The sequence below is a fragment of the Anolis sagrei genome, chromosome X (genome assembly GCF_037176765.1).
Source record: "Anolis sagrei isolate rAnoSag1 chromosome X, rAnoSag1.mat, whole genome shotgun sequence".
Classification (NCBI taxonomy): domain Eukaryota; kingdom Metazoa; phylum Chordata; class Lepidosauria; order Squamata; family Dactyloidae; genus Anolis; species Anolis sagrei.
The window spans coordinates 29,813,281-29,839,103 of NC_090034.1; the positions used below are offsets into that span (position 1 = coordinate 29,813,281).

At 44.6% G+C, this 25,823-nt stretch overlaps 1 protein-coding gene and 1 pseudogene across 5 annotated transcripts in view; one reads left to right on the forward strand and one right to left on the reverse strand.

Annotated features, from left to right (window-relative positions):
* CORO1C (coronin 1C) overlaps positions 1 to 25,823 on the forward strand; it is an 83,219-nt gene that overhangs the window by 32,446 nt on the left and 24,950 nt on the right. For all 5 annotated transcript variants that reach the window (XM_067473063.1, XM_060786110.2, XM_067473060.1 and 2 more), the window contains 2 exons: positions 184 to 383; positions 16,381 to 16,503. In XM_067473063.1, the coding sequence (XP_067329164.1) occupies positions 189 to 383; positions 16,381 to 16,503 (318 nt within the window). In that variant the 5' untranslated portion in view covers positions 184 to 188. The remainder of the gene's footprint in view (positions 1 to 183; positions 384 to 16,380; positions 16,504 to 25,823) is intronic.
* LOC137097934 (enoyl-[acyl-carrier-protein] reductase, mitochondrial pseudogene) lies at positions 16,613 to 20,615 on the reverse strand (annotated as a pseudogene).

Consider the following 25,823-nt stretch of genomic DNA (forward strand, 5'->3'; position numbering starts at 1 on the left):
GAACACTAGGTGCAAAGATTTCAGAAAGTGAACTCTTTGGTACAGCTGATTATGAAGGGCTGAATATGAGAATAGATGAGTAAAAGTAGCCATTCTTTTGGCAGCATAACCAGGAAGGAATCTTCTGTGGAGGAAATTGGGGGAAGAATTCTTGGTACTCATTACCTTTTCTTCCTCCTGCAGAAACAATGAGACGGGTGGTGCGGCAGAGCAAATTCCGGCATGTCTTTGGCCAGGCGGTGAAGAATGACCAATGCTACGATGACATCCGCGTTTCCCGCGTCACCTGGGACAGTGCATTCTGCGCTGTCAACCCCAAGTTCGTGGCCATCATCATCGAGGCCAGCGGAGGTGGGGCATTCCTGGTCCTGCCGTTACACAAGGTAAGCAAAGGATGCCATGCTTTTTGCGCAGAGAAGGCCCGGGCATCCAGGACAATCTGTCAGCCCTTGGCCATGGAGAAGACGTCCAAACAAGTCATGCCAGACTCATCTTATTTCTTTTTTCGGTAGAGTTACAAGTTTGGTACATGCAGAGAATGCTGTGGATGGAGCATACCTTGATTTCAGCAAGGCCTTTGACAGAGTTCCCCATGACCTTCCTACAAGCAAACCACTCCAATGTGGGCTAGGAAATGCTACTGTGAGGTAGATAACTGTTGATCACTTAATCAAACCCACAGGGTGCTTTCTCCAGTGGTTCCTCCTCTTCATCCTGGAAAGAAGTGACTAGTGGAATGCCGGAAAGAGAGCTCCGTCCTGGGCCCAGTTCTGTTCAACGTCTTTATTAATGACTTGGATGAAGGTTTAGAGGGCAGGCAGATCAAGTTTGGAGATGGAACCAAATTGGGAGGGGGAGATAATACTCCAGAGGACAGGATCAGAAAGCAAAAGGATCTTAACAAATTAGAAAGCGGATTGGCCAAAACTAACAAAATGTATTTCAATAAGGACATTTGGGCAGGAAAAATGAAATGCAAAGATACAGAATGGATGACGCCTGGCTCGACAACAGTCCCTGTGAGAAAGATCTTGGAGTCTTCATGGACAACAAGCTAAACACAAGCCAAGCGTGTGATGCTGCATATAAAAATGCCAATGGGATTTTGGGCTGCATCAAAAGGAGTCTAGTGTCCAGATTGAGAGAAGTCACAGTGCCTCTCTATTCAGCTTTGGTCAGACCTCTTTCCCTGGAATACTGTTTCCAATTCTGGGCACCACAGTTGAAAAGAGATTGACTCTAAGTGGGAAGGCATTCAGAGAAAGAAGTGACTAAAAGGATCAAAGGTCTGGAGACCATGAATAATCCCTATGAGGAGTGTCTTAAAGAGATGGACATGTTTAGCTGCAGAAGAGAAAGTTGAGAGGAGACATGAGAACGATGTTTACATATTTGAATGGTTGTCATAAGGAAGAGCCTTGGGATCAAATGACAGGAAAAGAGATTCCATTGCACATTAGGAAGAATATCCTGACTAAGGAGAGCTGTTCAATAGAGGAACTCTCGGAGTCTGGTGGAAGCTCCTTCCTTGGAAGCTTTTAAACAGAGGCTGGATGGCCATCTGTCAGGGATACTTTGATTGTGCTTTTCCTACCTGGCAGAAGGGGTTGAACTAGATGGCCCTTGGGGGTCTCTTCCAACTCTAGGGGTATACAATGCTATGAAAACGTCCTTGTGTTTGGAGCCAAGTGTTTTCCTGCACCGGGTGTGGTGGAGAGCAAACACTGGGACTCCTCCTTCACTGATAGATGGAGGGAGCTAGACTGGTTTTAATAATAATAATAATAATAATAATAATAATAATTTATTGTGTCAGAAGCAAATTGAAAATACAGTTATAATGTATAGAAAAACCACAAAGTTAAAAATTTGGCCTTATACTAAATTTTCTTTGACAAGAAGCTGGCCATTTGGTGTCACTGTAAGAAGGCCCTCCATTGTGCATGTGGTGGGGCTCACACCTCATTGTAGTAAGTGGTCTGTGGTTTGCTTTTCTCCACACTCGCATGTCGTGGATTGCACTTTGTACCCCCATTTCTTAAGATTGGCTCTGTATCTCGTGGTGCCAGAGCACAGTCTCTTCAGCGCCTTCCAAGTTGCCCAGTCTTCTGTGTGCCCAGGAGGGAATCTCTCATCCAGTTTCACCCACTGATTGAGGTTCCAGGATTTAGCCTGCCACTTTTGGACTCTCACTTGCTGAGGTGTTCCTGTGAGTATCTGTGTAGATTTTGGGAAGCTGTTTTTTAATTTAAGGAGTTTGATTGCTGGCTGATGTCTGAACAGAGGATGGACTGGAGGTGTCAATGCCTTGATCCTTTCATTACAGGCTGCTACTTCCCAGCAGATATCAGGTGGTACAATACCAGCCAAACAGTATAATTTCTCCAGTGGTGTGGGGCATAGACATCCTGGGATAATGTGGCATAACAGAGCCACGTCCACTGTTCTAACGTGGTAAGATGTATTCAACACTGGGCATACGTATTCTGCAGCAGAGTATCAAAGCCCAAGGGCAGATGTCTTCACTGTGACTGGTTGTGATCCCCAGGTTGTGCCAGTCTGCCTTCATATGCTCCCACTTTTTGCTTGACATTCAAGCTGTGCTTCTTGTAAGTCAGAGCACGGTCCAGAGTAACTCCCAGGTATTTTGGTGTGGTGCAATTCTCCGGCAGGATTCCTTTCCAGGTAATCCTTAGAGCTCGAGATGCTTATTTGTTATTTATTTATTTATTTATTTATTTCTCACATTTCTATCCCGTCCTTCTCAACCCCCGAAGGGGGACTCAGGACGGCTTACAATGGGCCCCATTCCGAAGCCATTACATAACAAATTATAAAATTAAAACCACAATTAGACATAAAAGCATAATTAACCATAAGCCATTGTTAAAACAGTATAACAGTCTCATCAGCCATATCGTCATTCCAGTCACGTTCTCTTAAAGTGCTGTTTGCATCTATTGTCCAAAAGCCTGGTCCCAAAACCATGCCTGAAAAACACACGTCTGCGTTTTAGATGGATTAGGAATGAGCTGGTTTTCCCGGTAATAGGCAATAAGAGCACCTAAAGCTTCAGAGAGCTTCTGTTCAACCATTTCAAGGCTCCCTGCCTGAGTGGTGATGGCATAGTCGCCAGCATAGATTAAACTCTCTGTCCCTTCTGGCAGTGGCTGGTCATTTTTGTAAATGTTAAATATTGATAGAGCAATTATGTTTTGTGGGAAGCTTCCCCCTTGAGCCAAGTCATAGCCATCTTCTTTCCAGAAGCCATTTGCAGTAAGCAAATGGCTATGACTTCACTCAAGGGGGCAACTTCCCACAAAATGATGCCCTGGGAAGGGCCCTTCTTCCATTATCCTCCCATCTGTCAGTCTTCCTCTACCGTTGAGTTGGCTCAGTCCTCTTTCTCAAAAGGCTTTGTTCTTCTTCCAACCTTGGCCTCCCCTTGCCTTTTGATGCCACCTTTATATGGAGGGATCTTAGTGTTTGGTGTTGAATCAGCAATGGCACTTACAGCAGAGATCAGAAAATAATAGTAGTAGGAGTCAGTGGAATATCTTCCACTTAGATCCCATTGTTTGGCCATTTCTACATATTTGCACACTGTACACTTCATATCAGTGCATTATTTATTTGTTTGTTTACATCCTGCTTTATCTCTCCATATGGAGACTCAAAGCAGCTCACATTCAAAAACATTACAGCTTCAAATATAAAAATACACAATAATAAAACAGTACATTATTATATATTATATATGATCAGGAGTAATTCTATTTAGTATATTAGTATTACTATATTATCATATTATATATTATATTGTATTTTATTAGTATTATATTGTATTATATTATTATCAATATATATATATGCAATATATTATTATCATAGCACAATATTAGTTATATATATGTGTGTGTGCGTGTGTGTATTCATACATATATAAACAAATTAGACACAGTTTTGTCCCTTGAGACATTTCAACTTGAACGGAGGGATGGGCCACAGAGGTAAAGGAAAGGGAGAGGCAAAACTTGGGAATGGAAATGGGAAGCAAACCAATAGAGAAAGTTCCAGTAGTTCACCCTTCTTTGTCCTTTCTCTTCCACAAGCTACGCTGGGATTGCTGGGCCTTTTGGGAATGAAACAAGTGTGGATTTCTTATCAGCAGCTCCACATTTCTCCTCTGAGTCATCCCTCTCTCCCACCCCACTTCCTCGCAGATGTTCAGGTTTCCTCGAATGGGAGTAAACAGGCTTCTGTTTTGATTGAACTTCCCCATTGGAAAGGTCAGGGAAAACTAAAGGCCTGGAGAAGACGACGACGACGACGATGATGAACATCATCATCAGAGGGAATCATGTTCTCCAGGCCTTTGGTGCCCTCTGACATTATTATTATTATTATTATTATTATTATTAAGGCTTGGGTGCTTTGATTGTGCTTTTTCTGCATGGAAGTAGGGGGTTGGACTGGATAGCCTCTGGGGTTTATGCTATTATTATTATTATTATAAAGGCTGGGTGGCCATCTGTCAGGGGGCTTTGGTTGTGCTTTTCCTGTTGTGCAGAAAGGGGTTGGGCTAGATGCCCCCTGGGGTCTCTTCCAACTATATTATTATTATTATTATTATTATTATTATTATTATTATTAGGAGGCCCCGGTGGCGCAATGGGGTTAAACCCTTGTTCTGGCAGGGCTGAAGACCGACAGGTCAGAGGTACAAATCTGGGGAGAGCATGGATGAGCTCCCTCTATCAGCTCCACCTCCCCATTCCAGGGACATGAGAGAAGCCTCCCACAAGGATGGTAAAACATCAAAAACTTTGGGGCGTCCTCTGGGCAACGTACTTGCAGACAGCCAATTTTCTCACACCAGAAGCGACTTGCAGTTTCTCAAGTCGCTCCTGACACGGAAAAAAAAATTGCTATTATTATTATTATTCAAAAGGTTGGGTGGCAATCTGTTGGGGTTGCTTTGATTGTGTGTTTCCTGCCTGGTAGAATGAAGGGGGTTTGGACTGGATGGCCTTAGGGGTTCTCTTCCAACTCTGTGATTGTTTCTGCCATGCTGTGCCCATGTGCTGTCAGAACTCTCCCCCTTGTCTTTCCAGATTGGCCCATCTCAAGGCCAGCTTTACAAGCTCAAAGTACACTTCCATCTCTTGAATATTTTGTGCATATCCTATCCCTGCTGTGCCAACAAGAACAAGGAGCCTGTCTCTGTGTTCATGGCTTCAAGTGCATGGAGAGTCGTCATGCTTGTGGCCGTTCCATTGTGTCCCTTCAGCCCTGCCTCCTTCAAGGAAGCTCCTTTCTTGGAAACTTTTAGACAGAGACTGGATGGCATCTTCCAACTCTGTTATTCTATGATTCTATCCTCCTCCTCAGAGCGGCTGCAGCAGGATTTTCCCTGTCACTACAGTGGGGCTCTGACAGTGGTTTTTCTTTACCATATATGGCCATTCCAGCGCTTTGGGTTGGGAGCCCGGCCTGAATAATTTCCACCCTGGGCTTTGATTGGCCACTGAGCCTTGGAAATGGGGGAAAGGTTTTGCTTGATCTTGGAGTCAAGTGGGGAAGAAGGCTTAACCCTTTGCTCCCTGGGCTTGGAGCGGCCTGTCCTTCCAATCCAGGCTGGCATTCCCTCGCCATCCCTGAAATCCTTTTGGCGCATTGGCTGTAATGTGTGAGGTGTGGAAGAAAGGAAAAAAAAAAACAACTCCAGCAGTGGGGAAAAAAAATCCTTGGCTTGGGACCCTTTGCAGGAATGGAGGGAGGGCTGGGTCCAAGCGTGGTTTCTTCCTTTTTGGAGCATTTCATAGAACCCTAGAATCCTAGAGTTGGAAGAGACCCCATGGGTCATCCAGTCTAACCCCATGCAGGAAAAGCACCATCATAGCAGCCCGAAGATGGCTGTCTAGCCTAAATAATAATAATAATAATAATAATAATAATAATAATAATAATAATAATAGAGTTGGAAGAGACCCCATGAGCCATCCATCCAACCTCATTCTTCCAGGCAGGAAAAGCACCCTCAAAGCACCCCTGACAGATGGCCATTCAGCGTCTGTTTAAAAGCCTCCAAGGAAGAAGCTTCCACCAGACTCCGAGACAGAGTTCCACTGCTGAACAGCTTGTACGGTCAGGAAGTTCTTCCTAATGTTCAATGAAATCTCCTTTCCTGTCGTTTGAATCCATTGCTCTGAGTCCCAGTCTCCAAACAGGCTGCTCCCTCTTCCTTAGGACATCCTTTCATGTATGTAAACATGGCTCTCACATCTCCTCTCTACCTTGTCTTCTGCGGGCTAAACAGATCCAGTTCATTAAGATGCTCCTCATAGGGATTATTCATAGTCTCCAGACCTTTGATACTTTTAGTCGCCCTTTTCCTCTGGACACCTTCCAGCTTAGAATCAACCTTTCTTTTGAACTGTGATGCCCAAAATTGGGACACAATATTCCAGGAAAAGAGGTCTAACCAAAGCAGAATAGAGGGGCACTATGACTTCCCTCGATCTGGACTCTTTTTGATGCAGCCCAAAATCCCATTGACTTTTTGAGATGCTGCATCACACTCTGGCTCATGTTCAACTTGTTGTCCATGAAGACTTCAAGATCTTTCTCACTTGGACTGTTCTCGAGCCAGGCGTCACCCATCCTGTATCTTTGCATTTCATTTTTCCTGCCTAAGTGTAGTACCTTACGTACATTTGTATTTGTTAGTTTTGTTAGTTTTGGCCAATCCGCTCTCTCATCTGTTGAGGTCCTTTTGCTTTCTGATCCTGTCCTCTGGAGTATTAGCGCTCCCTCCTCATTTGGTCCCATCTCCAAACTTGATCTGCCTGGCCTCTAAACCTTCATCCAAGCCATTAATAAAGATGTTGAACAGAACTGGGCTCAGGACAGAGCCTTCTTTATGGCACCCAAATAGTCACTTCTTTCAAGGATGAAGGAACCATTGGGGAGAAGCACCCTTTGGGTTCGGACGCTTAACCAATTACAGATCCACCTAAAAGTAGCCTTGCCTAGCCCACATTGGACTAGTTTGCTTGCAAGAAGGTCACGGGGGCTTTGTTGAAGGCCTTCCTGAAATCAAGACATGCTCCATCCACAGCATTCCTTGCATCTACCAAGTTTGTATGAATTAGTCTGGCATGACTTGTTTTTGAGAAATCCATGCTTACTTTTAGTAATTACAGCATTCCTTTCTAAGTGATTGCAGACTGCCTCCTTCACGACCTGCTCCAGGATCTTTCCTGGTCTTGATTTCCAGCTGACTGGACATTGGTCATTGTTTGGGTTATTGTGATTCAATAATTGTGGTTCCTCTGCTTTCTTCCCAGTTGGAAGAGTTCTGTTGTGGGACTTAACCACCTGCAGGATTCTGGGAGTTGTAGTTGTAGTTGTTTTTTAAGCTAAGCCTTTTTTCTAAGCTCTTGAGGTCGGACACATGGGAGGATTCTCTAGTGAAGCTACCTTCCCCTGAGTTCCCTAAAGAGTATTTGAACTGCCATTCCCAGTCTTATTAGCCTCTACAAGTCAATTGCGAGTTAAGACATATGGAAGACAGCTGTTTGTAGGTTCAGGGCCCTTCTACACAGGCCCTAAAATGTGGAAGAAACTGGGATAAAAGGGGAAGGGGGTGGCTATATGACGTTGGCTGAAAATGCGCGCTAGGTCGCATTGACGGCCGAGAAACTCGTATTTAAAAAGAGAGTTTAAAATCCGATTTGGCTGAAAAAAATGCACACATTCACATCACTGTATATCCCTGCAGTCAAGGAAAACACGTGACTTCGTTCCTGTACCCTGGTGTGGACTGCTCCAGCACATGTGTGCATTTTAAAATCCTGAAACAGTTGATGATGGACACACAGGTGTCTAAACGGAAGCACAGTTGGAAAGCAATTCCCATGCAAACTCTCAGCAACCATTCCTTTGTTCTGATGCTTATGAAACTAAACAAAGCTTGAATGTACACAGTGGGCACCGGCTGGCGGGTAATACCCATGCCAACATAAAGGCAGATCAGATAGCACACCAACTCCTGAAGAATGGGAAACCCAACTTTGCCACCAAAGTAGGAAAGAAACCAGACAACCAGAGATTGAGAACAACAACCTCCATGAACCTTTTACATCTACTGAATTGGATATGTCTCTTAACAAATGTAAGAATGGCAAAGCAGCTGGCTTGGATGATCTACGGATGGAACAAATCAAGAACTTTGGTCCAAAAACAAGGCGCTGGCTGCTGGAGCTGATAAACAACTGCACTGCATCCTGTCAGATCCCCAAAATCTGGAGGAAAGCAAGAGTCATCGCCATCTTGAAGCCAGGCAAAGACCGTAACGACCCAAAAAGCTACAGACCAATCTCCCTGTTGTGCCACCTCTACAAAGTTCTGGAGAGACTTACTTTGCATAGAATTATGGAAAATATAGACCCCTGTCTGATTCCACAGCAAGCTGGCTTCAGAAAAGGCAAAAGCTGCACATCGCAAGTGTTGAACCTGACTCAGCACATAGAAGATGGCTTTGAAAGGCAGCAGATCACAGGAGCTGTCTTCATAGACTTGTCAGCAGCCTATGATACTGTGAACCACTGCCTCCTCCTGAGAAAAATGTATAATATCACAAAGGACTACCACCTCACCCGCCTCATAGGAAACCTGCTACAAAACAGGAGCTTTTTTGTTGAGTTCCAGGGCCAGAGAAGCAGATGGCGGAAACAGAAGAACGGCCTGCCTCAGGGAAGCGTGCTTGCTCCATCCATGTTCAACATCTACACAAATGACCAGCCACTGCCAGAAGGGACAGAAAGTTTCATCTGTGCTGATGATCGTGCCATTACCACTCAAGCAGGGAGCTTTGAGATGGTTGAAAAGAAGCTCTCCGAAGCTCTAGGTGCTCTTTCTGCCTATTACAGGGAAAACCAACTGATCCCTAATCCATCTAAAACACAGACATGCGCCTTTCACCTTAAGAACAGACAAGCATCCCGAGCTCTGAGGATTACCTGGGAAGGGATCCCACTGGAGCATTGCAACACACCCAAATACCTGGGAGTCACTTTGGACTGTGCTCTGACCTACAAGAAGCACTGCCTGAACATCAAGCAAAAAGTGGGCGCTAGAAACAACATCATACGAAAGCTGACTGGCACAACCTGGGGATCACAACCAGACACAGTGAAGACATCTGCCCTTGCGCTATGCAACTCTGCTGCTGAGTATGCATGCCCAGTGTGGAACACATCTCACCACACTAAAACAGTAGATGTGGCTCTTAATGAGACATGCCGCATTATCACAGGGTATCTGCGCCCCACACCACTGGAGAAATTACACTGCTTAGCTGGTATTGCACCACCTGACATCCGCCGGGAAGTAGCAGCCAATAGTGAAAGGACCAAGGCAGAGACATCTCCAGCTCATCCCCTGTTTGGGTATCAGCCAGCACGTCAACGACTTAAATCAAGACATAGTTTTCTTAGATCTACAGAGACACTCGCTGGAACACCCCAGCAAGCGAGAGTCCAAAAGTGGCAGGCCCAAACCCAGCACCTCAATCCATGGGTGATACCAGATGAGAGACTCCCCCCTGGGCACACAGAAGACTGGGCGACTTGAAAGGCGCTGAACAGACTGCGCTCTGGCACCACAAGATGCAGAGCCAATCTTAAGAAATGGGGCTACAGGGTGGAATCCTCGGCATGCGAGTGCAGAGAAGAACAAACCACAGACCACCTGCTGCAATGCAACCTGAGCCCTGCCACATGCACAATGGAGGACCTTCTTGCGGCAACACCAGAGGCACTCCAAGTGGCCAGATACTGGTCAAAGGACATTTAACCAGCTACCAAGTTTGCAAAATCTGTGTGTTTTTTTCTTTTTCTTTTTAATCTGTGTGTTTGTTTTGTTCTGTTAGAATTGTAACACAATGATATGGTTGCTGATGACACGATAAATAAATAAAAATAAATATCGGCTGGCGGGCAAGTGACCTCAAGGAAAATGGGGTCTGCGAGGGAAAAAGTCAAGGCAGCAGGAGAGTAAGGAGAGAGATTGACAAGAAATCTGCTTGTGCACACATTCGTATATTCGCATTTGTATATGTGGTCCAGCATATCTCAGAGGGTCAATTAAAAAAAATCTGTGGGCCCTTTGGCACCAAGCAGAATGGCATGCAATTGGGCAGCCGACCAGCTGGGAGTTGTCACTGGAAGATCGGGTTTCATGTGCTTTGCCAGCTGCTCGATATCCGTGTGAGATCTAGTGTGAAGGCAGGTGGAGGAGGTATGAAGGGCTGAAAGCAAGTGCGAACAAGTGCTCAGGAGCCAGTTTTGAGGACGAATTATCTCCTGCTTTGGGGACGTTCCATTCAATATATGCTGTATTGACTCGAGTCTAATGCACCATCAAATCTAATGCGTACCTAAGTTTTCAAACCCCTTGAAACCCAAAAAAGTATTTGCTGCCGAATGTCATGCACTGCGGCCAAAAGTGCCCTCTTTGTGATTTGTCCATTGCAGTTGCTGCCTGCTTAGAATTCCTTCTTTCAAAACAAAAATGTTGCAACACCAAATCTTCCAGTGATGGAAAAGAAAACCTTGGGTGCAGCTATGCTGTAGAATGGATCCACCTTAATTGCCTTGGTTCAGTGCTGTGGAATCATGGGAGCTGTCATTTGACCAGGTCTTTAGCCTTCTCTGCCAAAAAATACTGATGCCACACAAAACAATAAATCCCAGGATTTATATCATTGAGCCACAGCCATTAAATTAGAGGCAATGCCCCTCAACGAGGAACTCCAGATCTTTCTGAAGCAACTTCCCCTTTGGCTTGGGCTCAGCACTCAGGACCATATGATGCAAATCTCATGGGCACCCTCATTTGGGTGAGGGAATTTAACCCAAAAAGATGAGCATTAGATTTGAATAAATAAGGGTACATTCCCTCCAAAAGCCAAGCTTAAAAGCTTGAAGCTAGCCTTCTTCGCCAGCATGGCGGAATGTTTTGAGCATTGGACTGGGACTCCAGAGAGCAGGGTTAAAATCTTTCTTGGTCCTGGAAACCCATTGGATGAAATTTAGGCAAGAAGTTGCTGTCTCTCTCTCAGCCTCAGAGGAAGGCAAATTCAAACCTCTGAGCAAACTTTGCCAAGAAAAACCCAAGATCGGTTTTTCATGTGTTGGTCTCAGACCATGAAATGCCTTCCGCTTTGTTTTGTTTCCTCTTCTCAACACTGGCAGTTTCTTTCCATCAGGACACAGTCCTTGCCGCAAGCAGCTGCTCACTGTGCCAAGTGCCAGATTTCTGGCTTCGGCAATTGGTGTCTGCTCATTTTGTGGTGGGCTTCTTAGCATTGCTGGTTGTCTTTTCTGTACTGAGACCCCACAGAAAGCACTACATTGAGTACAGTGTTGCTCCCAATTCTCTCTCCCTTCGACTGTTGAGGCTTGTGAAGCCTCTGAGGATCAGGACAGGGATTCTCTGGTTGAGACGTGTTTCTGTGGGGGAAAGCAAAAGTGTTTTACGAGGCAGTGGGAATGTTTTGGATAGAACTGTAGTCGGGGAAACAGGCAGTGATTCTCATGAGAATCGGCCAGGGATTGACTCTGAAAGGGATGTGGAGAAGACAGGAGGGTTCCCGATAACCCAGCGTTTACAGCTCAGAAGGGATAGTGCAAAACAGAGACCAATTCATTGTTCTCAAAAACTGAAATATAAACAGAGGGAATCCAGGAGTGAGAAAGTGATGTCATGGGCAAGGGGAGTATTCTTAATAAATTGGAATCAATGCTCAGTGAGGAGATCAGCATTGGATTTTCATGTGTCAAGTTCCTTGTCTTGGGAGCTCCGAGTTAGGAGTTCTGTTCTTGGGTCTGTATCTTGTTTTGCTGTTAGAGTTCCATGGCTACTGTTTGAATTACAAATCCTGTTTCAAGTTTTAAGCTTATTATAGTTAAGTGCAAGTATCAAGCCTTGGGATTATGGTCATCTTCATGTTTTCAAGCTTTTAGATATAATTCTAGTTTAAGTGCAACTTGGATTACAGTTTCTTGCTTTTGCCTTCGGTGATCTTTGAAATTCCTATTCAAAGTTGGTCACTGCTTTTTGTTAAGCTCCTGGAAATGTAGTTTATGGATGTAACTTTGAACCTACTTTTGCATGCAGGATTTTGCTGGTACTTTAGTGAATGCTTAGGGTGCTTATTCTGAACACTATTTTGGAAACTGTTTTTTTTCCCTATTAGATACTTTTAAAAAAGTAAACTTATTATTAATGTTGATCTGTGTGGTGTTTGGTTGAAAAAGGGACCAAGCCAGCAGCTAGGCTGCAATATCAGCTTCTGATCTCTTCCTCTTCTGCTGTCAAAAGGTGCCGAAGTCCCTTGGTGTCACCGAAATGCTCCCAAAGGCTTTGTAAGCCATGTTGTAATGACTGTAAGTCCCTGATATACTATTCCTCCCCTGAAAAATGGCACATTTTCCTTATCTTCATAAGGGTTTGTGACAAGGAGCCTGCGCACAACTGATGATCGTTTCTTGTGGCCTGAATTGGCCCTAATTCTACCCCAATGCCAGAATAAGAGCCATCTGGTGCTGTGTAGATTAGGCTTGTGCATTTCGGCTGAACTTCAATCTGTTTCTGATGGCCGGATACCAGTAGAGCCCCGTTTGTGTGCATCTCCCGAAAACGGGCGGGTAGCCGGATAGAAGTTTTTGTACCACAGCTGGAAAATAAGTCTAGATCTGACCCATTGACTGGGGGGGGGGGGGCTCTCCGGGCTCCCCTTCCCATCATTTTAGGCAATTGCATCGTTTGTCCTTATATCCTTCATTAAGACCTGGATTAAAAAGCAAGAGAGTTAAGATACCATTTTTTCTGCGATCCTTTCCCTTTGGTCTGTAGAGGACACCTGGATTTAATAATAATTATTTGTATTCTGCTTTACCTCCCTGGACTACAATATACATATATGAGGCAAACATCCAATGCCTTTTACACACAGTGAACAACGACATACAACACAGACAAAGGTAAAGGCCTTCCCCTTTTTCCATCTCCAACGTCTGGAGGCGATGCTCAACTTCGGCCATGGGGAGGTGCTCTTGTTCCATTTTTCCATGCCGAGGAGTCTGTTGTCCATAGAGCCCTCCGGTTGTGTTGCCGGCATGTCTGCATATCTGCATGGGGTGCCCTTTTATCTTGCCGCCGAGGTGGTACCTATTGATCTACTCACATTGCATGCTTTTGAACTGCTAGCTTGGCAGAAGTTAGGACTGACAGTCGGGAGCGCACCTCGACTTGTGGCTTCAAACTGTCAACTTTCCGGTCAGCAGATATCCTGCAGCTAGTGGTTTAACCCACTGCAGAACTGTGGCCCCTTAATGTTTCATTAAAACTGTTTTTACTCTAAAGGAGACAGTCGCTATGGGCGCTGCAAGTGTGCTCGCTCTCTTCCTGCACGCAGCTTTACAAGGCATTTTAAGGAGGCTTCCCATTTCCCAGGGAAGGAAGAACGATGACCTGAAGCTATCCTACCCTGGGCTTCCTTTAAAAAGCCCTCTGTTTCCTCTTGATTTGTACTGCAGACCCTTTCTGGAGTGGTGCCTTTCTGCTTCAGGTTTAATGCTTTTAGAAGTATTTTCTGAAGGAGAGGAGCGGAGGAGAAAAAGAAGCATGCGCACCCCAGCCATCCTTCCCACAAGTTCCCAACTCCCAGTCATTGCCACTAAATAAAAAGAATCAAGAAAATAAAGGAAAATAAAAAAGATTCAAGAGAGAGGCCAAGCCAGAAGCCAAGCAAAAAATACACTGAAGCCAGGACACAACTGTGATGCCGAATCAGGGAGGAGGAACCGTGATTGGCTGCTACGTGGTCCTGTTACGGAGGGGAAAACGTGACAGCTGGGCCCTTGCCGTTATGGCCATCCAGCCAAGCCAAACAAGCCAGATTGGTCGAAGGGAACCGACCACTCCAAATTTGTGTACAAGCTAGTGTAGATGCAGCGATTCTCTTTCAATGATAAGCAACAAAGTTTGTCTCAAAGAGGGGCCTTGGTTTGCCTTTCAAGTCCAGCCTCTGAGGTATGAGCTGATGCAGGTTCTTTCCTTTCAACAAAGTCCCAAGGAACTGGCTTTATAGATTGAATCAATCTGAGAAGGATGATCCTATCTATATTCCACTCCTCTTTCTCACAGGGAGATTAGATCAGTCTGAGTGGGAAATACCACGTTTGGCTGGGAGTTTTCTATGGAAACCCCATTTTGGACCTTGTTGCTAAATGAGGTGGCCAGATTTGGTCAGCCTTAAGCTATCCAACCGAATGGGTTGATGCCAAAGGCTTCTTACTGCTCCTCATTGACAGTCCTCATTTACATTGACCATGTTGCGGTCCTATTTATTACAGTGCTTCATGCTTATCTTGAAATATGAAGAGGGTTTTTCAACCATGGGAACCTCAGGACAAGCTGTGCATTACGGCTTTTATGTGACTTCAAACCACTCTTCAGACTTAGTTCAGATGTCTAATTTCAGTGTCATTATTGCTTCTCGCTTTAGGATGATTTAAAATATTCATGACTCCTAATTTCTATTATTGTTGTTGTTATTGTTGCTGCTATTGTTATTCTGTGTATTTATACTCCGCTTTTTCTCTCCACAAAGGAGACTCAATGCGACTTTTCGAGGAGGCGCTCTTCCTTTAGCAAGCAATTTGTCATCCTTCATTGTTCTGCTGACAACCGCATTGACGGCTGTGAGGTGCCAAGTCTATTCTTAGCTGCTTGGTATTTGTCTTAACTGTGATTCATAGGGTCTGTTTGGGACATGGAAAGAAAGTTTCCCCATCCATTGTCTAAACCGGTGCCAACTTGTTGCTTTCTGACTGTGGGATGCTTTTCTTCCCGGATCCCTTTGGTGTTCTCCTACATGTTTCCTTTGTGGCTTTAAAGGCGTTCTGTGTTCTGAAGCAATCACTAAGCCCTCATTCTATGTAATGGAAGACACTATATATTATACTATATATGATGGGAGGCACTATATGTAATGGGAGGCATTATACATTACACCATATGTAATGGAAGGCACTATATGATACCATATGTAATGGAAAGTACTATATATTACACTATACATTATGTGAGGCACTATGTATTGCACTATATGTAATGGGAGACACTATATATTATGCTATACATAATGGGAGGCACTATATATTGCACTATATGTAATGGAAGGCACTATATATAACACTATATGTAATTATTTTTTTATGCTATATGTAATGGGAGGTACTATGTATTGCACTATATGTAATGGGAAGCACTATATGTTACACTATATGTAATGGAAGGTCTCGGTGACGTCCAAAATGAAGACCGAATGAACGCAATGACCCAGGCAGTTCTATTTAATGCTGAAAAGAATGACGAGAGAGATAACTTAGCAAATAAATTGTCATTTTCGGTAACATTGTCACTGTTGTTCCTCTTTGTATCTGGGTCTTGATTGTATAGTGAAGTAGGTCAGCTGACTTTTTGTTCTGAAAGTCCCGATAGCCACATTAAGGTCATTTGTGAATGGCCTAGTGTTGGTCCCTCTGAAATCCAGCACCTCCTTTCCATCAGCCGACGGCCATGCCTGAAGTGTTGAGCTTTGCTTCTGTTCCATAAGGCTCTGTGTCTGGACTTGCCGCTCACTCTTTTGACATCAGCAAGCGGGGTCTAAGGTCAGCTGCTTTGGGAGAATGAATGTTTATTGCTGCTTCGAAAAGCTTTCTGCACAGTGAACTTTGTCTTGGGAAAGCGAACCTCCCAGGAATTTGCCAGGTGACAATAAAAAGCCTGGTCCAGGTACCATGAAGAGGGAAGGAGGATGCTTGGAGATATCATTGCATCCCTTTGAATTGAATTTTATTATAGTCACAGACCAAGAGTGTAAAACTTTAAAACTTTAAAAAAAGTGTTAACATTAAGACCATAAAGCCCATACTATGCAGTCGATCTAACAAAGCAAATACGGATCTCTAATGGAGCAAAGCAAGCGTGCATACTTGCAACTGTTTTGTTCCATTTGCATATGAATTAACTAGCTGTAAGTATGGAAAAAGTGGGTCCGCACTCTCCTATTCCTACAAACCTGCCACTCCCTATTCTCTTATATGCAGACGATGCAGTGCTACTTTCTCTCTTGTGTGGGGTTAAGACACCTACTAAGAACTCTGGAATTATATTGTAAAACTGAACAACTGGCAATAGTTGTGTACCTGACGCCAGACATATAAAGGTGATGTGAGGGGCTTTGTGTAGTTTGTGTCTCCGCCAACGTTGACCCCCATGACAGTGCCGTCTTCTTCCCCTCTGCAGACCGGACGCATTGACAAGGCCTACCCCACGGTGTGTGGTCACACAGGGCCCGTGCTGGACATCGACTGGTGCCCACACAATGACCACGTCATCGCCAGCGGCTCAGAAGACTGTACTGTCATGGTAAGTTGGTCCTTCAGTCCCTTTACTCTTGTCCCTTGCTTTTTTGTTTCTTTTTTCATTATTGTTTCAACATTACAACATCTTGCTTACACTAAATTTCCATTGGTGCTCATCTGTGGAATAATGTCCAGGGTGGGAGAAAGAATTATTGTCTGTTGGAGGCAAGTGGGAATGTTGCAATTGGCCAGCTTAATTAGCATTGAATGGTAAACCTCACAACCTCTGAGGATGCCTGCCATAGATGTGGGCGAAACATCAGGAGAGAATGCTTCTGGAACATAGCCAGACAGCCCAGAAAACTCACAGCAACCCATTGATTGCATCCCTTTGAATTGAAAGCCTTTGACATCACACTTTGAGTCAACTTGTTTGACTGGATTTTGCATCCATAATGTTAAAATTAATTTCATTGGAATCAGCATTTCTGGTTTTCTCAGCATGTTTTCTGTGATGATCTGGTCAGCTCCAAGGGACTTTAATCTGATCACTAGTTCCTGGAGATTGGTTCTATCTCTGACCCCATTTATTCTTTTGATACCTTTGGCTTCTGCGATCTGGATAACAGCCCATCCCACTCCACTATTGGCAGCATTTTGGATGACAGAATCTTATGGTTTTAAGACTTCAAAATCAGTTAACACTCGATAAGCTGTGCAGGGGTTTACAATCAAGGTGACCGCTCACATCAGTGGGATATTAGACCATAATTTCACCAATTTTTCCTCAACAAATACTGCCTCTGTTCGCCATGTTACAAGCCCTGTATCAGCTGGAATCACCAGGTCACCTGTCTTCAGAGACGTCACATTATGTCCCATACTCATCATTTCTTCAATTCCTTCATTTCCACCTATGGCAGGCAAGTCAGTCAGAGTAGCATATTTTCATTAAATCATATTGATATCTGATGGATTGATAGGAACCGCAAGTATTTTCACATGGACTCCAAAATTTCCCACTTCTGACAGATCAGCCTGCAACAAAAGGCATATATAATATAATATTACCCCTAATATTTTCTCCCTCTCACCCTTACTGTAATTATGATTTAATTTGGTTGTAAGCTGCCCTGAGTCCTTTTGGAGAGGGGGCAGGATATAAATCAAGTGAATTCAAAGTGATTAATTTGGAATGCCTTCACAATAGAACAGAGGCATAATTCGGAAGGAATGGTATCAGGCAGGGAATGGAAACTGGTCAAATCTGGGTGGGCACTTTGGATGACTTCGCTCCCAATACTCTCCCATCCTGGGTTCTGATCGTGGGGGGAGAATACCTTGCTCCATTCCTCTCCAAACTTGGAGGGAGCCTTAGAATCATAGGGTTGGAAGAGACCCAAGGGCCATTTTCCTGCCACGCAGGAAAAGCACAAAGTATCCCTGATAGATGGCCATCCAGCCTCTGTTTAGATACCTCCAAAGAAGGAGCTCCCACTGGATTCCGAGGCAGAGTGTTCCTGAAAGGCTTCAATGTGGGCCTCTTGGTCCAGATGCTCCCTTTGAAGGAGGGCCCTCTCCTGCCAGCGAATCAGGAACTGCTTAAAAAGTGGATTCTTCCTCACTGTTTGAATAGCCAGTCGTAATGTGCTGCAGCTTTCTTCCTCTTTCAGCCAAGGAAGGCTGGTTGGTAGAAATGCCAAGCAGCCCTTTCTCACAAGAAGAGGATGCATCACAAAGCCATTCGGTTCTAATGTTAGAAGGAATGTTTCAAGGGCTTATGCAAAGGCCTGGCGCCCAAATGTTAGCAATCCCGGCTGGAGCCTGGTTGAGATTTCCAGCACATGTCCCAGGAGCAAAACAGAGGGCTTCTTGGTCGGTTGCACAATGTTTGCTCTGAATGGCAAAACAGCATTTCCCCATCTGTCTTCCTAGATTGGCCTGCCCCAAAATATCTCAAAAGGGGGAAAGAAAGGCTACTCTTATTGTCTTCTCATGCCCCATGCTCTGAGGGAGACAGGGCACCAACCCCTTTCATGGCATGTTGACCTTTTTTGGCCCTGAAACCCTGTTCGCCTCCCATTGGAAGCGTCGGCCCAAAGCCAGGGAATTCCAAGGCAGATAAGGGAGCACAGCGCAGGATGAGTCGATGGGAGTGCGGCCAAGATCTCCCAATGAGTCAGGAAAAAGCACTAGGCCTTATATGCCTACGCTGTATTGGAATGCTCCCATAATTTAGGGGTTGGCTCGCCTCTCAGTCTCTCTCTTCAGTTGCCTTTCCCTTGCAGGGTCACTGTGCCCTCGCTCTCCGGCTCCAATTCATTACATGGCTCTAAGTTTGTGGGGAAGACTTGAGATTTCTCCTCCTGTTGGGAGGCCAGATGGTAAACCGGGAAGCCATTTGGGAGAGCCCTTCCCTATAGTATAGATGGCATAACACTAAACAATAATACGAGGGTGGGTCAAAAAGTTTTCCCTCCTGAGTCATAAAAACATTATGATTGAACCTATAACAGCAGAAGTTTATCCAGATCATAGCCTGAACTGTCCTCTACACAAAACTACCGTTCAACATAGTCACCATCAATTTGTATACATTTGCACCATCGTTTAACCCAGGCAGCAAAATCATTTTGGAAAAATTCAAGGTTTTGGTTTCTGACCCATGATTTGAAAGCTGTTTGAACATCACTCAAGTCATTGAATCTGAAACCATGTAGGTTGTTTTTCAGAGGCCCAAACAGGTAAAAGTTAGATAGGGCCACATCATAAACATTCTTCAAGCGTTGATTGATTTCCTTAGGTGCACAACCTTCTTTTGTCAGAAATTCAATGATGACTCTTTCTTTTAGCTTCAGATTCATTGTTGTAATCAGTCAATTGCAAAAAGAAAATACTATATCAGTAGAGTAAGGTTACCTCTATCATATCATGTATAGTACAGTACCTGGGAAAGAAAGAAAAGTTAAAGCGATGGAGGCATTACTTTTTGACCCAACTTCATAGTAATAGTAGTAGTAGTAGTAGTGATGATGATGATGATGATGATGATGATGATGATGTTGATGATGATGATGATGATGTGGTCAGCAAAGAATATTTCCAAAGGATCAGAAAAAAATTGAAGAGCAAATTATATGGTGGAAATACGATCAAGGTTATCAACACCTGGGCCATCTCTGTCGTCAGACACACTGCTGGAATTGCGAACTAGACACAAGCAGAGCTGGATGATCTGGACAGAAAATCAAGAAATGGACAGTTCCTGAGCAAAATTGACAAGGAAAAAACATGGATATGGCTCACAAATGGAACTCTGAAAAAGGAGGCGGAGGGCCTGATTCTTGCAGCCCAAGACAAGCCATTAGAACCAATGCCATCAAAGCCAGAATTGAAAATTCAACAACAGATTCCAAGTGTAAACTCTGCAAGGAAGGAGCCAAAACAATTGATCACATCCTCAGCTGCTGCAAGAAGATCGCGCAGACAGGCTACAAGCAGAGGCATAATAGTGTTGTTCAGATGATACCATCTGCCTATGACAAAAAACTGGTGGAATCACAAATCTGAAAAAGTTACAGAAAAGGAACATGTCAAACTACCCTTGGACCTCCGAATAGAGAGTGACAGAGTTTTGGAGCACAACACTCCTGACCTCATGATCCTGTGAAAAAACAAAGTATGGATTGCCGATGCTGCATTCCCAGGCAACAGCAGAATTGATGAGAAGCAACTGGAAAAGCTGACACGATATGAGAATTTAAACATTGAACTGCAAAGACTCTGGCACAAGCCAGTAAAGGTGGTCCCAGTGGCGATCGGCACACTGGGTGCAGGGCTTCAAGACCTTGGCCTGCACTTGAAAACAATTAGGAATGACAAAATCACCATATGTCAGCTGCAAAAGGCCACCCTTCTCAGATTTGCTTGTATTATTCACCGATACATCACACAGTCCTAGACACTTGGGAAGGGTCTGATGAGTGATCCAATACAAAAGCCAGCATAGTGATCTTGTTTGCTAAAGCCAGCACCTTGAATTGCACCCGGAAACAAACTGAGATCCAGTGTAGCTACTTCAGGAGCATAGTAGTTCTTTCCCTATATCCTGCCCTCATCAGCAGTTTAGCCACTGACCAGTTGAAGTTTCCGAATGCTCTTCTGGGGCAGCCCCATGTAGAGCGTGTTACAGTTATCTAGTTTGTATGTGACTAAGGCGCTACTAGCATAGCCAGATTGGGCCTTCACACAATTAAAGCTTGTATGCTAACTGTCTATTTCAAACTCGGCATGCTTTACCTGGCCTAAAAAAATGGAGCTTCTAGGATCTTAGGATCCTCAGTTTAATATTTTGATGGATAACCTCAATGGCCTGTGGCCCAGGGATTTTTAATGGTATATATTGTATTCATTAAGCTTTTTGTATATGGTTGACATAATGTGCTATTTGTACATTACTTTTATTTGGGGTTATGATTGTTGTCCTTTTTGTGTCATGTAATTTCTGCTGTTTTAACCATTGTTCGCCACTTTAAATTCCACCCATGGGAGAAAAGCGGGATATAAATAAAAAAATAATGGTTACATCCAGATTGGATGCAATTGGATGCAATGCACTCTGTGTATGTCTGCCCTTGAAAAGTGCTCAGAAACTACAGTTCGTACAAAGATCTGGAGCCAGGCTTCTAACAGGAGCTAGTTTCAGGGAGCATCCCACATTTACTGAGACAGCTCCACTGGCTTTCAATTCAAGGTGCTGGTTCTTTCCTAGAAAGCCCTATACGGCTTTGGTCCAGGCTACGAGGAACACCATGCCCCTCTCTATATCCCAGGGCGAGTGCTGGGATCCTGCGGGAAGACCCTTCTCTTGACATGGGCCCTCTAACATGTAGTAGGTCAATAGGTACTGCTCCGGCAGGAAAGTAACGGCACTCCATGCAGTCATGCTGGCCACATGACCTTGGAGGCATCTACGGACAAGATCGGCTCTTCGGCTTAGAAATGGAGATGAGCACCATCCCCCAGAGTCGGACTTGACTAGACTTGATGTCGGGGGAAACCTTTACCTTTACTACTTTTATTAATCTTAGAACTGAGTCAGCGTTTGATGGTAACATTCCTGTATGCTGAAGGGGTTTTATACGGAGGAGGGTTTTGTATTGCATGTTTTTGTATTGCATGCTTTTGAACTTCCCAGCATCTTGGTTGCAGAGCTTGGGCAATGTTTTGGACTCTTCCTGGATGTGTCAGCATTGCTTCAGCCAAGCCATGGTTGGAAGGATGGGCTTTTGCTGCCCTCTGCCGGAGGGTGGAGGTGTAGAATAGAATACAGTAGAAAAATAGAATCACTTTATTGTCACTGTACATTGAACAACCACATTAAATGCCATCCGCAATAAACATTTTATATGTACAAATTACAAAACAAATCACCCATCCTTCCACATTCTAATCGCTATTGCACAACCCCTCATGCCACATCAGCGTGAAAACATAGCATTTGTTCTTGTTTTGATTATCCTGTACCATCTGCCAGATGGTAACAATAAAAAAAAAACAATCCAAGGTGAGATGAATCCTTCATGATTATTTGATGTTTTTGTTTAATATGTTTTATTTGATTGATGTTGTTTTTTTAAATTACACTTTATAGTGTTGAATGGCTGTCACTATGTGTTGTGAACCACTCAGAGTCCCCAAGGGGAGATAAGGTGGGATAAAAATAAAGTTTTATTTTATTGGGTTGCTGAGAGTCTTCCGGGCTGTATGGCTATGTTGGCATGCTGGCTGATATCCGAGCAGAGGATGGGTCAGAGATGTCCATGCCTTGGTCCTTTAATTACTGGTTGCTACTCTCCGATGGATATCCGGTGGTGCAATATAGCAGTATAGTTTCTCCAGTGTGGGGTATAGACATCCTGTGATAATGCAGCATGTCTCATTAAGAGCCACATCCACTGAGATGTATTCTACACCTGACATGCATATTCAGCAGCAGAGTAGTGAAGCACAAGGGCAGATGTCTTCACTGTGTCTGGTTGTGATCCCCAGGTTGTGCCAGTTAACTTTTGTATGATATTATTTCTAGCACCCACTTTTTGTTCGATAGTCAAGCAGTGCTTCTTGTAAGTCAGAGCATGGTCCAGAGTGACTCCCAGGTATTTTGGTGTGTTGCAATGCTCCAGTGGGATTCCTTCCCAGGTAATCCTCAGAGCTAGAGATGCTTGTGTATTCTTAAGGTGAAAATCACACGTCTGCATTTTAGATGTCTTAGGAATCAGCTGGTTTCCCCTGTAATAGGCAGTAAGAACACCTAAAGCTTTGGAGAGCTTCTGTTCAACCGTTTCAAAGCTCCCTGCTTGAGTGGTGATGGCATGATCGTCAGCATAGATGAAACTCTCTGTCTCTTCTGACAGTGGCTGATCATTGATGAAGCAAGCACTTCCTCTGAGGCAGGCTGTTCTTCTGTTTCCACCATCTTTTCGCTATTCACAGATAAGAAGCCAGTATGAAAGTTCATTCATGTTAAAAGTTTAAGAACCTCTTAGGGGTAATTAACCCCACTCAGGTTAGATAAAAGCATCCCCGGCTCAGTCAACTGCAATCTCCGGAGTCAGTCTTGCCCTGATTTTATTTCCTTCCAGGGTAAAGAAAGAGACTTTATAAGTGACTGTGGAGTTGGAATCAGATAAAAGGTAAAAGATCTTTTCTGCAATCTTGTTTGTAGATTCCATAGAATATACCCTAAAATTTATTTCTTGGGGCAGAGTATAGGGAGCAGGTGAACAAGTAGTGGGGCTTATTCTCAATTTCTGGGTTCCTGCAAACGCATAACCGGCAAACCAAAGGAATGCCAGAGTACCTACCACCTAACGCTGCTGAGGGCTTACTTTGGAATTGTAGGGATGTAAAAACTTGTCTGAGTTTAGGGAATGTGAGGTTGATTAGGTATATAACTCTTCCATGGTCACATTTGTACAACTTGAACCATGTAATCTCTATTTAAAACCAAAGTCTGAATTTCTGATCTGTTCTTTCTGTCATCTGCTATCGGCTCCTTGGTCTTATTGATGTTAAGAACCAAATTATTGTCAGAGCTTATCCACCTCATCCTGGTAGGCAGGCTCACCCCCTTCAGAGGTAAGCCCCACCACCGAAGGGGATGAAAACATGAACATGACCACAATCCAAAGGCTTGATACTTGAACTTGACTATAATTCCAAAGGCTTGAAACTTGAAAAAAGATTTATAAACCAAACAGGAGACATCAAATTTAAACAGGAAAACAAGATACAGACCCAAGACTGGAACTCCTAACTCGGAGCTCCCAAGACAGGCTAAATCCAACGTTGATCTCCCCACCGAACCTTGATTCCAGTTCCTTAAGAATACTCCCACTTGCCCATGACATTATTATTATTATTATTATTATTATTATTATTATTAAACTTTATTTATACCCCGCCACTATCTCCCCAAGGGGACTCGGGCCGGCTTACATAAGGCCATGCCCATCAGCACAGTAACACATTATTACACAAAAACACACGAAATTAAAAAACAGTAACATAAAATACAGAACCAATACAAATAAACGGTGCAACAACATAAACTGAGAACATTCAACACTGAAAGTGATCACAGTGGGCAGGGGCAGTTCAAAGATTACAATTAAAAAAATTTAAAAACCACTGGGTGATAGAGCAAAGTAATATATCAGGACAGGGCATAAGGCAAAATTTAATTGCACATACCAGAAAACAAAGTGCTTCTGAGGGCATTTTATGCAGAGTTGGTCAGGAGTTAACATACATTCAGTCATTGAAGGCACACTGGAACAGCCAAGTTTTCAGGGGGCTTGCCTAATATCTCTGGGGAGCGAATTCCAGAGCCAAGGGGCCACTACAGAGAAGGCCCTCTCCCTCACAAGTCGCGCTTGCGATGGGGGCGGGAGCAAGAGGAGGGCCTCTCCGGGAGATCAAAGAGGTTGTGTGGGTTTGTGGACGGAAATGCGGTTGTGCAGGTAGGCAGGTCCCAAACCATTCAGGGCTTTGTAGGTAAGAACCAGCACCTTGAATTGGGACCGGAAAATAAATGGCAGCCAATGGAGCTCCTTAAACGGGGGTTGACCGCTCCCTGTAATTTGCACCAGTTAGTAGTCTGTCTGGCTGTCGAACGTTGGACCAGTTGAAGTTTATGGGCCGTCTTCAAGGGCAGCCCCACGTAGAGCAACTAAGGTAACTAAGGCGTGGTCCACCGTGGCTAAATCCAACTTCACGAGGTACGGTCGCAGCTGGCGCACAAGCTTCAGTGGTGCGAAGGCTCTCCCAGCTACCGCCAACGTCTGCGCTTCAAGCGTCAGCACTGAATCTAGGAGGATGCCCAAGCTGCAGACCTGTGACTTCAGGGGGAGTGCAACCCCATCAATCACAGGTTGCCACCCTATACCTCGATCCAGCCAATTGACCTGGAGGACCTCTGTCTTGTCAGGATTGTCTTGTCAGCTTATTCGTCATCATCCAGGCTGTCACAGCGGCCAGGCACTCGTCCAGTACCCGAGGGGCTTCCTTGGAATTAGGTGGAAAGGAGTAGTAGAGTTGAGCGTCATCTGCGTAGAGATGGCACCGAATTCCAAAACTCGGGATGACCTTGCCCAGCGGTTTCATATAGATGTTAAAAAGCATGGGGGACAGAATGTAACCTTATGGAACCCCACAGGTCAAATGCCAGGGGTCCGAGCAGATGTCCTCTAGCTTCACCAACTGGGAGCGACCCTCCAGGAAGGACCGGAGCCACGACAGAGCCGCTTCCCCCAAGACCCATCCCGGAGAGCCGGCCCAGAAGAATACCATGATTGATGGTATTGAAAGCCGCTGAGATGTCCAAGAGAACCAACAGGGTCACACTCCCCCTGTCCAATTCCCTGCGGAGGTCATCCACCAAGGCGACCAAAGCTGTCTCGGTGACCAGGCCTAAACCCAGACTGTGACTGATCTAGAAAGTCAGTGTCCTCTAGGAATCCCTGGAGCTGAGAGGCGGCCACCTGCTCCAGCACCTTGCCCAAAAAGGGAAGGTTAGAGATTGGCCTGTAGTTATTCAAAACCATGGGGTCAAGGGAGGTCTTCTTCATGGTTGGTCTCACCACTGCCTGCTTCAGACCATATGGAAATTTCCCCTGAGCCAATGATCCATTAATAATCGGCACAAACCAGTCTAATAACCCACCTCTGGCCAACTTAATTAGCCAGGAAGGGTAAGGGTCCAGAGCCGAAGTCGCTCTCACAGCCCTCAGGATCCCATCCACGTCATCAGGATGAACAAGCCGGAAAGAATCACACAAGATCGGACCAACAGATGCCTCGGTTACCTCTTCTGACATTGCA